Below are 17,510 nucleotides of genomic sequence, written 5' to 3'. Positions count from 1 at the left end.
ACTGTGACTAATAATCAAAATCTTAAAAAACACTAAAAACCTATAAAATTATTAACCAAACCAAAGAGCAGTTTGGATCACCCAGTTCGATTTTTTAAAGTGAATAATGGGATCAAGAGAAGAAGAAGAAACCTAAGCTTCAATAACATCAGTAGAAGTACATTTCCTATCACGCTTCCACCAGCATATCTCTGGTAAAACTTCCTCTTTCCCATTAATGCTGACACACATTGATTGTACACAAAGAGTAAGGAATTAGTTTGACTCATACAGCAACAGCATACTGTATATTTTGGAGTTTATGAGGGAAGTTGGTTTATTGGACATAATAGTGCATCATTGCATGTGTATAAAGTGAAATGGGGCAATGGCAGTGATGCATTTTCATAAGTTATCTTCCATTCACATATTTATCATAATGATTTAACCAGTGGCACAGGCGCATAGCTTGAAGAACACTACATACAACATGACTTATCCTTAGCTTATCAAAAAAGAAATAGCAAACTCACACGCAAGTCGGTCTTCTCCGAGAAGCTATCAGTTTCTGTGCGAGGATAGCTGATAAACCCATTTTGATATAAATCTTCTGCCACCTATCAAAAACTCGAAAAGGAATAGAGGAAGTTAATCAGGTAAGCGTGTTCTGAAATAAAACATATGCATCAGCAATAGTAAAGTGCATGCCGAATCAATGAGGCAAATAATGTCATAATCCTGATCACCAGAACAATCAATCTCTGACCTAGAAAAAGGATACTGGAATAAGATATGCAACAATAAACCTATCGCAGTTCATGTGACTCACTGATGTAACGTGGCACGCAAGAGCTTGGAGGCTTCATTCTCAACACTATAAGTTTAGAGTGCTTCAACAGGTCTTAGAAACCAAGAATCAGGCCGAGGAAGGGGACAACAGAGCAAAATAGAAGGTGCAGGATTTCTGAATCTGAGCTGATCCCAAACACAAACACAGAGCAATCAATGGCCTTTGTGATCACGGATCTCATTGAAAACGCGGAAGCCAGTGTCAGTGGTAAAGGTGTGATCGAGGATGAGACTAATAGCTGTCAAATTGTGGTATTTCCGCTCTTCTCTAATTTTAGGCCTAGTTTAAGGGTAATTAAGTAACTGTTAGTAAATTAGCCCTGGTTTAAATAGAACATTAATTCATTATTTTACTCAGATTTCTGATGACTGTAAGCCTAAATGGTGAAGATTGGTTATGCCCTTGGATGATCCAAACTTGGTGTGGCACTTGAAAGAGGATTTCATTCCTTATAGAGGGTTCCTATAACTTTAGGTGCTTGTTGATTCCAACTTAGGAGGTAATTGTGATTCATTTCAATAATTTCCTATTTTATTGACTCAATTGTGTCGAGCTTCTTTTTATCTCCATTTTCTATTATCCTATCTTCTATCCATGCTCTTGTGATTTTATGTTACATCACTCACTTTGCATTCTGGCCTCCCAAAAGAAGTTATATTAGATGCGACAACGACAAAGGAAGTAGACATTTTTTCAAACTACTAATGCCTAACTAACACCAACCAATCTGAGACACAAGAAGTAACACAGAAAATAACAAAGGAAATCAAATTTAGTCAACAAGCACGTATTCATCCGAGTCCCTTGAAGTTGGGCAGGTTGGGCTAGAAATACATTCGTTAATTGGTCAATTTGGCACAACAACCCAAAAAAATGCATCCAAAAGCTTCAAAACAGCCCAATTTGGCACATAAGTATACATTGACAAGAAGTTGAAAATGAAATTTTATTTAATTTTTTATGAATATTTCTCATTATACACTTCCACTTTTGGTAATTAAATACGATGGTACTAAAAACAAACAAATCAATGGAAAAATGATTTGATTTCAGAAGGTTTGGCTATGACCCATAGTTTAGTCAAAGTGACGTCACCCATCTTGATCTAAGTAAAATTGGGTAATGTTAGGTTATAAATCATTTAATGGCTCAAGCTATTTTGATCCCCCTCAACTCGCCCCCTTGACGCCCCTAGTAAATGTGATTGCAAAGTTCTGATGCACTAGAAATTATGCATACAAGTATTACACATTTTGAAATTGGTAACATTTTATTCACAACATCACTAAAACAATGCAAGCCTATTTTACAGATTACAAGAGCCCTAGCATATCTACCAAACATCTTGTCTGTACACCCCTCAGTAGAATGGTGTAGCAAAAAGGAAGAATAGGCATCTCATTGAGACTGCTTGCACTCTTCTCATTGAATCCCATGTTCCGCTGCCTTTTTGGGGTGATGTAGTCCTTGCATCTTGTTATTTAATTAATAGAGTGTCCTCATCTTCTATTCAGAATCAGGTTCTACATTCTATATTGTTTCCTCACTCACATCTCTACTCTATCCCCCCTCGTGTCTTTGAGAGCACATGCTTTGTTCATAACTTAGCCCCAGGTAAAGATAAATTAGCTCCTCGTGCTCTCAAATGTGGCTGTCTTGGTTTCTCTTGAGTTCAAAAAGGGTATCGTTGCTATTCACCTGATCTTTGTCAATACCTTATGTTCGCCAATGTCAAATTCTTTGAATCTCAACCTTACTATTCATCTTCTGATCATCCTGATATATCTAAGGTCTTACCTGAACCGACTTTTGAGAAATCTAGTTACTTCTACATCTTCCGTCGTAGTGCCACGACTCCTGACTTATCATCGTCGTCCGCGTCTAGCACTAGTCCTAGATGAACCATGTCATACATTAGACCCTTCTCCTACTACGGACTTAACTACTCCTAGCCAACCGATTGCACTTCAAAAAGGTATTTGATCCACTCAAAATGTTAACCCACATTATACTTTCTTGAGTAATCATCGTCTATCATTGCCCCATTATGCCTTTGTATCATTTTTGTCCTTTATTTCCATTCCTAAGACTACATGTGAAGCACTTTCTCATTCTGGTTGGAGGCAAGCTATAATGGATAAGATGTCTGATTTACATACGAGTGGTACTTGGGAGCTTGTCTACCTTCTTGCAGGTAAATCTATTATTTGTTGTCATTGGGTTGATGCAGTCAAAATTAGTCCAGACAGTCAAGTTGATCGACTTGAAGGCTCACCTTGTTGCCAAAGGGTATACTCAGATATATGGGCTAGATTATAGTGACATTTTCGCTCCCATGGCTAAAATAGCATTTGTCCGTCTTTTTCTATCTATGGTTGTCGTTTGTCATTGGCCTCTTCATCAGTTGGACATGAAGAATGTTTTTCTGCATGGTGATCTTGAGGAAGAAGTCTATATGGAGCAACCACCTAGTTTTGTTGCTCAGGGGGAGTCTAGTACCCTTGTATGTCGATTGTGTAGGTCACTCTATGGAGCCTGGTTTGGGAAGTTCAGCACAATAATTCAGGAGTTTGGCATGACTTGTAGTGGAGCTCATCAAACTATGTTATATCGGCATTCTGCACCAAATTTGTGTATTTTCGTTGGTTGTTTACGTTGATGATATCGTAGTCACCGGCAATGATCAAGATGGTATCACGAATTTAAAGCAACATCTCTTTCAACATTTCCAAACTAAAAACCTCAATAGACTAAAGTATTTTCTTAGTATTGAGGTTGCTCAATCTAGATCGGATATTGTTATTTCTCAACGCAAGTATGCCTTTAGACATTCTTGAAGAAACAAGAATGACGTGATGTAGACCCATTGACACTCTTATGGATTCAAATGTTAAACTCTTTCTGGGATAGGGGGAGCCACTCAATAATCCTTAAAGGTATAGATGGCTCACAATGACTAGCCTGACATTTCTTTTTCTGTGAGTATTGTACGTCAGTTTATGACTTCCCCTTGTGATAGTCACTTGGATGCAGTTGTTCGTATCTGGCGATATATAAAGTCAGCTCCGGATAAAGGACTACGCTTCGAGGATCAAGGCCATGACCATATCAATGGATATACAGATGTTGATTGGGCAGGATCACCCTCTAATAGACATTTTACATTCAGATATTGTGTTTTAGTAGGAGGTAATTTAGTATCGTGGAAAAAGAAGAACCAGAGTGTTGTTGCTCGATCTAGTGCAGAAGCAAAATATCGAGCAAGGGTTGTAGCAACTTGTGAGCTAGAATGGATCAAATAGTTGCCGAGAGAACTAAAATTTGGAGAAATCGGTCGGATGGAACTTGTGTGTGATAATCAAGCGGCCCTTCATATCGCATCAAATCCAGTGTTACATGAGAGGACTAAGCACATTGAGATTGATTGTCACTTTGTTAGAGAAAAGGTACTTTCAGGAGATATTATTACAAAATTTGTGAAGTCAAGTGATCAACTTGCAGATATCTTCTCCAAGTCCCTTACCGGTCCTCGTATTAATTACATTTGTAATAAGCTAGGTACATATGATTTGTATGCACCAACTTGAGGGGGGGTGTTAGAATGGGTATAGGTATATACAATCCTACTTAGAATAGGAATAAGAATTGTATGTAGTATCCTACTTGGTAAAGGATTGTATTATAATGTCTATAAATAGGGTCTCTGTACACAATTCAATAATATTTTTCTCCTACATTTCTCAAATGATCCATGTAAACTTTATACCTTAGTTTACCTAAATTAACGAGTTCAATTTTACAAAGAAACCAAAGAGGTAAATAAAAGAAAAGGAAAAACTTGCAATATTTCCATAACAAGGAAACTAAAAATAAATAAACATAAGGAAAAGAGACATTCCAATGAAAAACTTTTGAGTAATACTAACCTTCATTGTCTGCTCGGAACTCATACGGAAGTATCTGGATGCACGCTTTTCAAGCTCAATTGTACTTAAAGGATGAGGGGGGTATTTGAGTTTCTCTTGCTGTTTAACCTTGGTAACCTTTCCAAAACAACATAATTAAGTGAGCTTTGCAGCCTCAAATTTCTACTCTATAATTAGGCTTAGCTATGAGAATTGGCTTTTTGGAGCTCACTGTTGCAATGGGTTCCTGGATGCACATCTCATAAATCGTTACTCCACATGTGTAATCAAACAGATGACCACGCCTGCCAAGTCAAAATCATTATAGGTACCTTGACCTTCTATTTCAGAAATAATTTTATGATGGAACCAAGTGCAACATTACATCCAGTTAAAGGTAGCAGTGCCTTCATCCGAGTTGTGAGTACAGTTGATTGTCCAAAATTCTTCAGGTTCATGTGCTTGTATCTCCCAATACCGCTCCACAACAAAGCCAAGTGTAGGGAACTGCAGCAAAAACATATGGAGTACGATGAAAACTTTTACACCTCAGACTGTAAAATAAATTCACTTTTTGAAAATGCAATATATTTGTTACCTGGCAGGGACCGTAGCTTAAGACAATATTTCTATCATCTGTAGCAAAATCAAGGACAAATGCACCCCTCAGAAGCATTGTCTGAAATCTTGTGAAAGAAGCTCCAATACGAAGATCTATCTCCTGCAAATTCAAATCGCAAAATACAGCAAGGAACCAAATCAGGCCATTCTATCATACTTGACCAAAAGGCTCCACCTATCAAAATATAATGGTTAGTACTTATTTTATTATTTAAGAATGTTGCTGCAGTTTAATTGCCACAGGAACATGAAGGTCAAACTTTACTTGCTTGTCTCAGATCTAAAGAAGTTTTTCACTGTCTTAAAATAAGAATGACTTGAGCAACGGGACTCACTTGCCGAACATCTACAGCATCAGAAAATAACTGATTTGGCTGAACAAGGGTCTGCACTGATTGGTGAATTTCCCTGGTGATCTCAAAAGTATTTTTCAGAAAGTACAAATGACAATTCGTGAGTGGCACATAAAAACTTAGTATGGAACAGAAGATGTCAACTAGCTGGCAGAACCTGTCAATTAAGGCAGAGAACCGAGCTCTCCACACATTAAGGTTATGATTCGCTTGTCTACATACATCCAACACTTCAAATGCAATATTTTCTCCTTCTCGATCACAATCGAGCCATAATACAATCCACTGACAACTTCTGGCTTCTGCCTCCAGTGTCCTTTTGATATCCAACTTATCCTACAAATTACCAGAAATATTTTAGGCCATATTTTCATATGCTTTTACAAATGATGTCTCAATTTCAATCACATCAACGTTGTGATATACCAAAAGAGAAAATTGTATTTGGTTTTCACTTTACAAAACAACAACATTGTAATCCCACATTTGGGTTCCGGGGAGGGTGGTGTGTACGCAGCCTTGCCCCTACCTGGTGAAGGTAGAGAGGCGGTTTCCAATAGACCCCGGCCCAAGTTCACTTAACAAAACAGAAAAAGGAAAAACACAAATACAACAATATTTGACAGGAATACAAAAAAGAAAAAAAAATTGGTTATCTTGAAGCATTTTATATTGGCGGTACGTAACTTGAGTCTAGAACTTCTGTTTGGGAGGAGGGGGAAGCACATTTGGAAGGTTACGCCATTGTGTATATTTGGAGAGACGAGCTAGATGGATACTTGACAAGTAGAAAGTGGAAGATTAGGAGGTTTTCCATCTTATTTGAACTTTTAGTGTAAAGAATATATGGTATAGATAGTTGGATGAGCTATTGGAAGCTTTAACACAGAACAAGATTGTAATCTTTTATAGGCCAATTAGTCTAATTGGGAGTGTTTACATGATTGCAGCCAAAGTACTAGCACAAAGGCACAAGGGTGTAATGGGCAAACCTGTTTCCAATCATCAAAATGCTTTCATTAAGGACAGGCAGATCACAACGCTGCTCTAATTGCCAATAAAGTTTTGGATTGGAGAATGAAAAGTAAGAAACCTGGCATCGTACGCAAACTGCCAAAACAATTGGGAGAATTGGGCAAAAAAGATTTAGCTCTTCACAACAAATGCTTACTCATAAAATGGTTATGGAGGTACACTCAAGTGGATCAAACTCTATGGAAGGAAATAATCAAGGCAAAACATGGAGTCTAAAATCATTGGTGCTCCAAGCTGTCCAGATCCCCTCATGGTTAAGGCCTATGGAAGAGTATATGCAAGCTTAAAGATGAGTTCTTTCAAAACACTAAATTGGCAACAGGCAACGGTATACAAATCAGGTTTTGGAAGTGTTAGAATAATAATAGGTATATACAATCCGACTTAGAATAGGAATAGGAATAGGAATAGTAATAGGAAAAGTATATAGTGTCCTACTTAGAAAAGGATTGTATTGTAGTGTCCTAGTTGGAAAAGGTGTCTATTGTAATGTCTATAAATATGGTTGAAATAATGTAGAGACAACAATTCAATAATATTCTTCTCCATTATTTGTCACATGGTATCAAAGTCTCTACGATTTTGGTAGAGAATAAAAAAACTTCCGCTGTCGGAGGGTGGCTATTATCCATATATGCCGCCCGACTGGCCAATGATTATGTTAACAAAAGTGACACCAATGATATATGCATGAACCCCATATTCAAGGGAAGAAAACTCAGCCAGACAGGTCACCGTGCATCTATTTGTGATGACTTCCTAAGGCTGTTTTGTGTCAACCCTATATCCGTCGTATTTTTGTAGAGCCGTGCCATCTTTCTTGTGACTACTTTTTTTCATATTTAATTTATGTAGCATCATGCCATCTTTTCGATGACTACTTTCTCACATCTAATTTGTGTAGCACCGTGCCATCCTTCCGGTGACTACTTTTTTTTGCATATCTGATTTGTGTAGCACCGTGCATCTCTCCGGACTACTTTTCACATTTAATTTGCATAGTACCGTGGATTTTTCCGAACTACTTTCTCATATCTGAGTTGCATAGCACCGTGTATCTTTTTGCTGACTCCTCAGATTTGATTTGCATAGTTCCATTCGTCTCTCTGGTGACTCCTCAAAGCTGATTTGCGTAGGGTTGTGCCATCATTCCGACCTTATCCATATTATTTCTCTTTTTTAGGGTTGTGCCATCATTCCGACCCTACCCATATTATTTCTCTTTTTTCAATAGGATCGTCCCATCAATCCGATCTTTCCTATATAATTTCTAATTTCCAGTTGGGTCGTGCCATCATTCCGACCCTACCCATATAATATTATTTGTTAGATTGTGACTACTTTTAGCCATCAAATATAATACTCCGACGTATGAGCATGTTCAGACCAATTTTTCAGTGACTTTCTTGTTTAATATTGACTCGTCTATTGATCACAACACGATGTACATACTTTATACTAGATTTTGAGCACTTTTCGGCGACCGTTGCATTGTGAAGAAGTTTACATGGAGCAACCACATAATTTTGTTGTAACAAGCTAGATATATATGATTTGTATGTACTAGCTTGAGGAGGAGAGTTAGAATAATAATAGGTATATACAATCCTACTTAGAATAGAAGTAGGAATAGGAAAAGTATTTAGTGTCCTACTTAGAAAATGGTTGTATTGTAGTGTCCTAGTTGAAAAAGTGTCTATTGTAGTGTCTATAAATATGGTCTATGTAATAATGTAGAGACAACAATTCAATAATATTCTTCTCCTATATTTCTCATAGGAAGAATAGGTGGCTGGACAATATCATTCTGATGGAGAAATTCCCAAGTCTATTTCAAGTAACACATGAACCAAATTCTTCCATCTCTCATAATAGGGCAGACAACACCTGGAATGTACTATTCAAAAGGAACCTACAAGAATGGGAAATCAAAGAAGTGGTCAACTTGTTTTTTAGGCTAGAAGGCAGGGTGATAAATGTCCAGAAGCAGACAAGTTAAGGTGGGGCACTGACAAGGATGGTAAATACTCAGTGAAAGCAGGCTATGCAAACTCATATTGATAACTGGCCATGGAAGTTGATATGGAAGACTATGCTCCCAACAAAGATCATATGCTTCAGTTACTCTTCATGAAGCTTGCCTCACTCAAGACAACCTTAAGAAAAGAAAATTTCAGATTGCCAATAAATATTACATGTGCCAACAGAACCTTGACTCCAACAACCATCAATTTTTACATTGTACAGTCGCTGACTTGTGGAGTATGTTTTTGTCTATATTTGGTATTAATTGGGTGATGCCACATAGCACCAAAGATGCCTTTGAATGCTACTATAACTGAAGAGTTAGTAAGGCCATCAAGCCAATCTGGAAGATGATACCTGCTAGTATCTTTTGGTGTGTATGGTCAAAAAGGAACAGCAGATGTTTTGAAGGTTTATCAACTCCAAATCGCTCTCTTAAGGCTAGGTGTATTTTTTAATTTTTTTTTTATAACCGAGAAATCCGTCTGTGACCCGCTTTTTGGACCAATCACAGCCTTCTAAGGCTAGGTGTATTTTGTATCTATATAGTTGGCATAATCTTTCACCCATAGATTCTCCTGAGAACTTTTTGAACTTTGTTAGCTCCCTGGTACTAGTTTAGTCTTTTTTGTAATTGAGCTAATGAAGTTTTGTCAATTTCCTAACTTTTGTACTATTCTGCACCTTCTTGATGCCAGCAATGAAATTTCTTACTACTTCATCCAAAAAAAAAAAAATAAGTATTGAAAACACCCTAAACTTAGCATGAATTATTACTCCTCCACTATTGACAGCCTTAAAAACACCCCTCTACTTGACTAAGTAATTTAAAAACACCCCACTTATGCCACATGTCATCCACCCAAGCATATATGTGGAATTTTCTACTTATGTGGCACACTCATAGATACACAATCTGTATATATTTATCAATACAACACCTAGGTTGTGCTGAAACCATATTTACAAGTAAAAAAGAACAAATTCTTCATCAGCCTAACAAAAATCAAAGGTGTCTATCATTGAAGCAGTATCTTCTATGCATCTCTAGTTAGCCCAAAAACAGAAAGTCTAAAGCAGTTCAACTTAATCCTTTGAACTGAACTGCTAATGTCTTCATTGGAATTTCTCTCTTTCCAGATTGTCACCAAATGCAAGCTGGGGCAATACTCCAGCTATCTCTATGTGTCAACCTTGTACCTGCTTCTTCCCAGCACAGCAAGGCCTCAATAATCTTTCTTGGCATTGCCCAAACAATACCTCAGAGGCTAATGAAGATCTTCCATAGGATTTGTGATCCTACTATTTAGGAATAGATGTTGGCTGATTGTCTCAGTTTCTTCACCACACATGTAGAACTTTGAGCAAAGGTTGAAATTTCTTTTGCTAAGGTTGTCATGTGTCAACACCTCTTCCCAAGCTAGCAACCATTTGAAACATGCTACTCTATAAGGTGTTTTAACTTTCCATATGTTCTTCCAAGGCCAGTTATCCATCAGTTGAAGGTCTCTATTGAGAAGCTTATAAGCTAAACTAACTTTGAAGCATCCTCTACTGTCCATTTTCCACCAAAGTCTATCAGGATCTTCCTTTGTGCCTTTGAATTGTTCCAGAGTTCTGAACAACTCAACTATGTATCCACTTCCCAATCATTCAGGTTTCTTCTAAACCGGAAGTTCCATCCCTGTGTTGACCATGCTCCTTCTACTGTTTTCTCTTGTTGTAGATCTAGGCAATAGATGTTTGGAAAGAGATTTTTCAAACAAGAATTAGAAAGTCATTTAGTCTCCCAAAAAGATGTTCTGCAAACATAACTACCCTGATAGAGGTGTGAACCTTCATCAGAGGCCAAAGTATTCTTATGGATCTCCATAAGCTCACTCCATGAGGGGAGTTTACTTCCTTTGTTATCCACTTGTTATCCTCACCATATTAGCTCTTATTATGTCCACTCAGTAAGCTTGAGGTTCCTGAGAATAACTCCACAACCATTTCAATTTGAGTGCTTTACTCTGCCATTTTAAATTCCCGATGCCCAACCCACCCTGTTTCTTCCCATGCATCACCTTGCACCATTTGACTTAATGTAATCCTTTTTTCTCCTTGTTCCCATTCCACAAAAAATCCCTCCTAATCTTACCAATCCTCTGTATAACCCCATCTAGAATGGAGAATAAAGACATCATATATATTGATAGAGCATCAAGCACTGAACTAATAAGAGTGGCCATGCCCCCCCCCCNCCCCCCCCCCCCCAAGATAAGTACTGAGCCTTCCACCCTATCTGTTTCTTTTCACACTTCTCAATTATTGGATCCCAAATTCCCTTAGAATTTGATTTGGCTCCTAGAGGCATTCCTAGGTATGTAGTAGGCAGTGAACCTACATCTCCTCCCAAGACATGAGACAAAAGCTCCATATTAGCAATGTGTTAATAGGATACAAATTACTTTTTTACCAGTTGATGTGTAGCCCTGGCATGCCCTCAAATAGAACCAAAATAGTCCTAAGTACTCTGAGTTGACTCTCTTCAACATCAAAGAAAATTAATGTGTCATCAGCATATTGGAGGTGTGTGGCTTCCCAGTTAGACTCTAAATTATTGGCCATTTCAAATCCTGAAAGTCTTCTGGATGCTTTAGTGTTCAATATCTAACAATGTTAGAACAAGTCTAGGGTGGAATTGAATAATGACCTCTAAACATCATCCAGGCAGGATAGTTCTTCACCTCTACTACAATTACTTTGGAAGTTGTGTTAATGCAAGGCTATAAACTTGTAGCTTACTTCAATGAGAAACTTAATAATTGTTATAGAATGTATATAGACTTAATCCTAGTAATATGCATAGCTATATATAGGNCCAGTGGGATGTAAGTGGGTGTTCACAATTAAAGTTAATCCAGATGGTTCTGTGGCAAGACTTAAGGCTAGGCTTGTGGCTAAAGGGTATGCTCAAACTTATGGAGTGGATTATTCAGACACTTTCTCTCCGGTTGCGAAACTTACTTCTGTCCGCTTGTTCATTTCTCTAGCTGCTTCTGAGAATTGGCCTTTACATCAGTTGGATATCAAAAATGCATTCCTTCATGGTGATCTTCAAGAGGAAGTATATATGGAGCAACCACCTGGTTTTGTTGCTCAGGGGGAGTATGGGAGAGTCTGTTATTTGAAGAAGTCCTTGTATGGCTTGAAACAGAGTCCCCGAGCTTGGTTTGGGAAGTTCAGTGAGGTAGTCCTGGAGTTTGGGATGAAAATGAGCAAATGTGATCACTCAGTCTTCTACCGACAATCAACAGTTGGCACTATCCTGCTGGTTGTGTATGTTGATGACATTGTCATCACAGGAAGTGATTATGCAGGGATCTCTTCCCTCAAATCCTTCCTGCATACTAGGTTTCATACGAAAGACTTGGGTCAGTTGAAGTACTTTTTGGGTATAGAGGTAAATAGAAACAAAAAGGGAATTCTTTTGTCTCAGAGAAAGTATATTCTTGATCTTCTTGCAGACACTGGAAAGTTGGCAGCTAAACCTTGCAGTACTCCAATGGTTCCCAATGTGCAGCTTATGAAAGATGATAGCGACCCCTTTGATGATCCTGAGAGATACAGGAGGTTAGTTGGAAAGTTAAACTACCTTGTTGTGACTCGTCCAGACATTGCTTTTGCAGTAAGTGTTGTTAGCCAGTTCATGTCCAATCTTGAACTATTCCACGTGTGATAGGAAGTTGTATTCAAATGAGGCCTACCTAATTGGCAATACTAATTTTGGCCCAAGGAGTTTGTAGTTAGAACCGTTCATGAATCTTTAAGACATCTTAAGAGCCAAGGTAAGGTAAGCAAAAGGCGCTAATTGGGTAGAATTTATTGAAACTGGCGTTTTGGAAGGTGAGAGGTGACAAAAAAAATGAGGGCCCACTTCACAGAGGCGAGAAGTGCAGTGCTCATCTTTTTGAAGTGAAGTGCCAATTAATACAAAATATTACAACAACAACATCCCCAATGAAATCCCACTAAGTGGGATCTGGGGAGGGTAGAGTGTAAGCAGACCTAACCACTACCTTGTGGAGATAGATAGGCTGTTTCTGAAAGACCCTCAGCTCAAGTACATCAAACTCAAGTACAAGAAGAAGGTTTGGAGATGTTTATGCTAGGTGTGGAAAACCAGAGAAATTTGGAAGGTTTCAGAAATTTGATGGTTTCTTATTTAGGATGGAAAGTTGTGTGTATCTATGTCTTCTTGAAAGGAATTGTTTGCGAGAGGAGCAATTGTGGTAGATGATAGGGAATTTTGGGTTCCCAGGACTTTAGACATTTTGGAAAAAAACATATTTGTTGGCCTAAGATGAGAGGTGATGGTGAAAAAGTGTGGTCAATGTGTAGAACGAAAACAAGCTAAGTCTAGGTTGTTCCCCAGACATTATATACACCTACTTATTCTTTTTTTTTAAAATGGTAAGTAGTAATTATATTAAAATCAGAAATTTGGCACTTAGTGCCAGAGAATTACAAAAATATATATATGTACAAAACAAAAAGAAAAGGCTTCGCTTATATAGATCCTACTCTATAGTGAGTCTATAAAGTCAAGCATGTCAAATTCATGTTTCACATCCAGTAAATTAAACCAAATACCACAAGTATACTTTAATTTCTTTACAGCCTCTGTTTTGTCTTCAAAGCATCAAGCATTTCTATTTTTTCTTTTTTTTAACAGGTAACATTCTTGTGTATTAATAACAAACTACACAAAGGGTGTGTAGTCCCCCATATTTACATCCAGATGAGCAAAAAAATAAGCTCCTAGTCCTTTATCTTCTCATAAGGAATCTAGTACATCAAAAATTGATTCTAACTCTTCCATTAATCTATGTTTACACAACAAAAAAAAAAAGCCCTAAAGATTTCATCTTTAGTTTCTGCTACAAATGGCTTTGTCTTCAAAATAAACTTGGTTAGTTTCTAACCACACAGTCCACCAAATGCAAGCTGGGACAATTTTCAATCGGCATTTCAATACCTCATATACTCTTCGCGGCATAGTCCAGCTAATGCAACCTCAAGTTAATAAAAATCTTCCACGACTGGTCAATCCATCTGCAGTGAAGAAAGAGATGAGAGATTGTCTCTACTTCCTTACTACAAAGAAAACACCTTGAGCAAAGATTTAAGCCTCTCCTCGTGAGTTTATCTTGTGTGAGTACAACATCTCTAGCTAGCAACCAAGAGAAGCATGTAACTTTGTGGGGATCTTAACCCTCCAGATCATCTTCCAAGGCCAAGTCCCACTCTGATTGTTTGAGGTTGTAAATACAATGTATGCTGCTTTCACTGTAAATTTGTTCAGCATATTCCTTAACCATATCAAGCAATCTACCTCAATTGATGTTCCTTTGAACTATTCTAAAGTTTCAAAAAAACTTGCTAGTCTTTCCTTCAAATATTATTACCCAACATATACGAGTTGGGCACTATATTCCACCATCTTCACTGATCTGCACATCCCCCAAACCCGCCGGCTCAATAGTAGATCCTTCATTGTAAACAGCATGATAAAATAGACTATGAATAGGTTTCAAAACAACAATCAGGTCTGTCTTGCAATTGAACATTGTTGAACAAGGTGGTTGGTACTTTCCTCATCACTGTTGCGCATGAAGCATCGACTACAAATTAATACACCTCTCCTCTAAAGGTTGTTTTGTGAGAGGCAAGCATCAAGTGTGGTTAACCACATGAAACAACTAACTTTACAGAGGGCTTTAGACTTCCATATTCATCTCCAAAGTCAGCTAGTAGTGTTGACCCCCTCACTGTTGAGAATCTTATAACAAATGTTCACAGAGGAAACTCTCTTCCAGTCCATTTGAGTGTATAAGACCCCTCATCATTCAAGACCACCCTCTCCAAATCATTCAAAAGTGTATCTATTCTAGGAATATCCCATTGAAACAATTTCTAAGAAAATTAAGACACCAGTTACTTCTAATCCAGCAATGTGAAACCAACTACCAGTATTTAAGGTGAAGGCATAGAGGTTCTGAAACGAAGACATTGGTGGAGTAAGCCCTATCCATTCATCTAGCCAGAACCTTGTATCTCTTCCATTACCAACCTTTATCCTTGTGTAACAACAAAACCCTCTTTTGCTTTTGATTAGCTCCCTATGCTTTAAGGCCTATTGTTGTTGGAGCTAACATATCTTTTGTAACTTTGCATCTTCTTGATGCCAACTATACAAAACCTTACTTCATCACACCAAAAAAAGGGCCACAAGCTAGATATATGCTTCCATGGACACAAAACCATGGGAAGCATTTACTAGGCTAGAGAACCAAGAAGATTGTGCTCCATAATTTACTAGAAACAACTGTTCTCCATAGGTCCCCCCCCCCCCTTTTTCTTTTTAATCTCCACAACCATTTTATTAATAAGCTATCGTTATGCAAATTCAAGTACTTGACACCAAGACTACATCTTTTTTTTATCTATTGTCACCTTGTCCCATTAAACCAAGTGAAAAGCCCTCATTTCTTTGTTGTCACCCCATAAAAAATTCCATCTGAACCTGTCCGAATTCATTCTCACACTAGCTGGCATTGGGAACAATGACATAAGGAATGTAGGGAGGGAGTCAAGAACCCTGTTTATATAAACTACCCTGCCCCCAAGAGATAGATATTGCCTTTTCCAAATAGCCAATTTATTTTAACATTCTTCCATTTTCTCCACACCGGTTTAGACTTGTACCTAGCACCCAATGGCATACCAAGATATTTTGTGGGTAGTTCTCCAAGTTGGCAACCCAAGACATTATCCCAAATCATGTATGTTATGCACTTCATTAACAGCAGAGATAGAGCTTTTACTTGGGTTTGTCTTTAAGCCACCAAAGATCATTTCAAGTAATAACAGAATTATCCTGATATGCCTCAATTGTGATCCGCAGCACCACATAGAACGAGTGGATCATCAGCATACTATATGTGAGTGATTTCCACTCCTGAGTAGCCATATGTCCAAAGCAAAAAACATTGATCCAATGAAAAAAGAGCTTATTTTATGCATTCAGTTCTTGCAAACAAATCTAGGGCTTCTTCTTTGCAATCTTTTTACTCCCTCTGATAATGCTATTCCATACCTATTTTGAAGCAAAGTCCAAATTCATCAGTGAGCATTGCAACTGAATTTGTTTCACGACGGAGACAAAATCTATCCATGGGAGTGCTAGGACCTCCTACAAATTCTTGGTGGCATGGCTTGACATTTTTACGGATTTTGTGTTTCAATTACTAAGGACTAGTAGAGGTAGAGAATGTATTTGTATTGTGGTTGACAGATTCTTAAAGATGACACACTTTAATCCTTTCCACAAGAGTGATGATGCTACACATGTTGCTTCTTTATTTGTTGAGCATCTACATAAATTGCATGTAGTTTCCTAGTTATTTCGGATTTGTTATTTTCCAATTCAGGTCACCCTCAAACCTAGGTGGTCAATAGGACTTCGGGAAAATATGTTAAAGGTTATGGGTAAAAGGAAGTATGCTTCTTGGAAGGAACATCTGTCTTTAATTGAATTTGCTTACAATAGGACTTTACACTCTTCTATTGCCATATCTCATTTTGAAGTAGGAAACTACAACTCTCCATGACATTATTGACATATGTGGCTGAAGTCTCTTACATAAAAGACAAATCCTACCTTCTCTATTCTTGTTTTTCACATGGTATCAAAGCTAAAGGGAGAGTTTATCAAATTTTGAATCTTACTTTCCATTTTCCATTAATATAAAATAATACACCAATACGACATGATTGATGCAGTTTTAATACAGGCACGACTTCAGTAATACATCAAAGCAAATGACCTTTCAGAAATTGATTAAGTTCAGACCAACTTTACCATATTCTGCAAATTGAATCATTTACATTGAAAAGCCTCCGTTTGCAATCACATTAGCAATTGGATTGGATTCTCCCGCATACATGAAGTTCAATATCTTATTCAACAAGTGACCAAACTACCAGGAAACAAATATTCGGCAGGAGATAAACTTAAGGTAAATAGGATAAAGAGGTACCTCAGGGACAAACTTCCGAACAGGCGCATTATAGAGGTCGAGCGGGTCACACGAGTGCCATTTCCGGTAACGCTCGTCAAACTCAAGCTCCATGAGATGGCCCGTGACGGATGTGAACAGCATCTGGCAAGGCTGGTTCCGAATGGTGTAGTTGAACTCAAAGATTTTGTTGTACCTGGAACGTCCGTCTCTTACTCTCATGCCACCTGGTTGGTTCTTCGATAGTATCCCCGACACTGCCTTGGCCACCGACGGCTTTTCAGCCACATTTAGTACCCTTATCACCCGTCCTCCGCCTCCGGCCATTTTCCCGACGAAATGGTTTCTGGAATGCCCCTTTCTTCTATCGTCGCTGCTTAATATAATTTCCCGCCTTAGAGCCGTGCACACTGCATCCAAAGCATTTTGTATCCAGTACTTTTTAAAAATTTATTTGCACCCTATTTTCTTACCATTTACCCCCTTAACCTCATCATTTATTTGTATAAAAAAAAGTTGCAATATAGCTGATTTTGTGAGGGGCATAATAGGAATCAAAATTCAAATACGTAAACATTTAACAACTCTATCCTTCGAGGCTTAGATATATGAAACAAATTACCTAGTAAAATTGAATATGAGACATCATAGTTTTCAAACCATCTTATTAACGACTCGG

The 17,510-nt window shown here is 37.9% G+C and overlaps 1 protein-coding gene across 2 annotated transcripts in view; it reads right to left on the bottom strand.

The window, feature by feature from the left end:
• LOC125866832 (DNA topoisomerase 3-alpha) overlaps positions 1–17,236 on the bottom strand; it is a 53,508-nt gene extending 36,272 nt beyond the window's left edge. For both annotated transcript variants that reach the window (XM_049547196.1, XM_049547195.1), the window contains exons 1-8: positions 16,853–17,236; positions 5,866–6,044; positions 5,691–5,763; positions 5,333–5,455; positions 5,120–5,241; positions 4,967–5,039; positions 4,756–4,872; positions 513–596 (exon numbers count right to left, since the gene is read on the bottom strand). In XM_049547196.1, the coding sequence (XP_049403153.1) occupies positions 513–596; positions 4,756–4,872; positions 4,967–5,039; positions 5,120–5,241; positions 5,333–5,455; positions 5,691–5,763; positions 5,866–6,044; positions 16,853–17,158 (1,077 nt within the window). In that variant the 5' untranslated portion in view covers positions 17,159–17,236. The remainder of the gene's footprint in view (positions 1–512; positions 597–4,755; positions 4,873–4,966; positions 5,040–5,119; positions 5,242–5,332; positions 5,456–5,690; positions 5,764–5,865; positions 6,045–16,852) is intronic.
• Between the last annotated feature and the right edge of the window lie 274 nt (positions 17,237–17,510).

Source organism: Solanum stenotomum, chromosome 6, assembly GCF_019186545.1.
Source record: "Solanum stenotomum isolate F172 chromosome 6, ASM1918654v1, whole genome shotgun sequence".
Lineage (NCBI taxonomy): Eukaryota > Viridiplantae > Streptophyta > Magnoliopsida > Solanales > Solanaceae > Solanum > Solanum stenotomum.
Note: the sequence above shows the minus strand (reverse complement) of the source record. Positions and strands in the feature narration are given on the sequence as shown.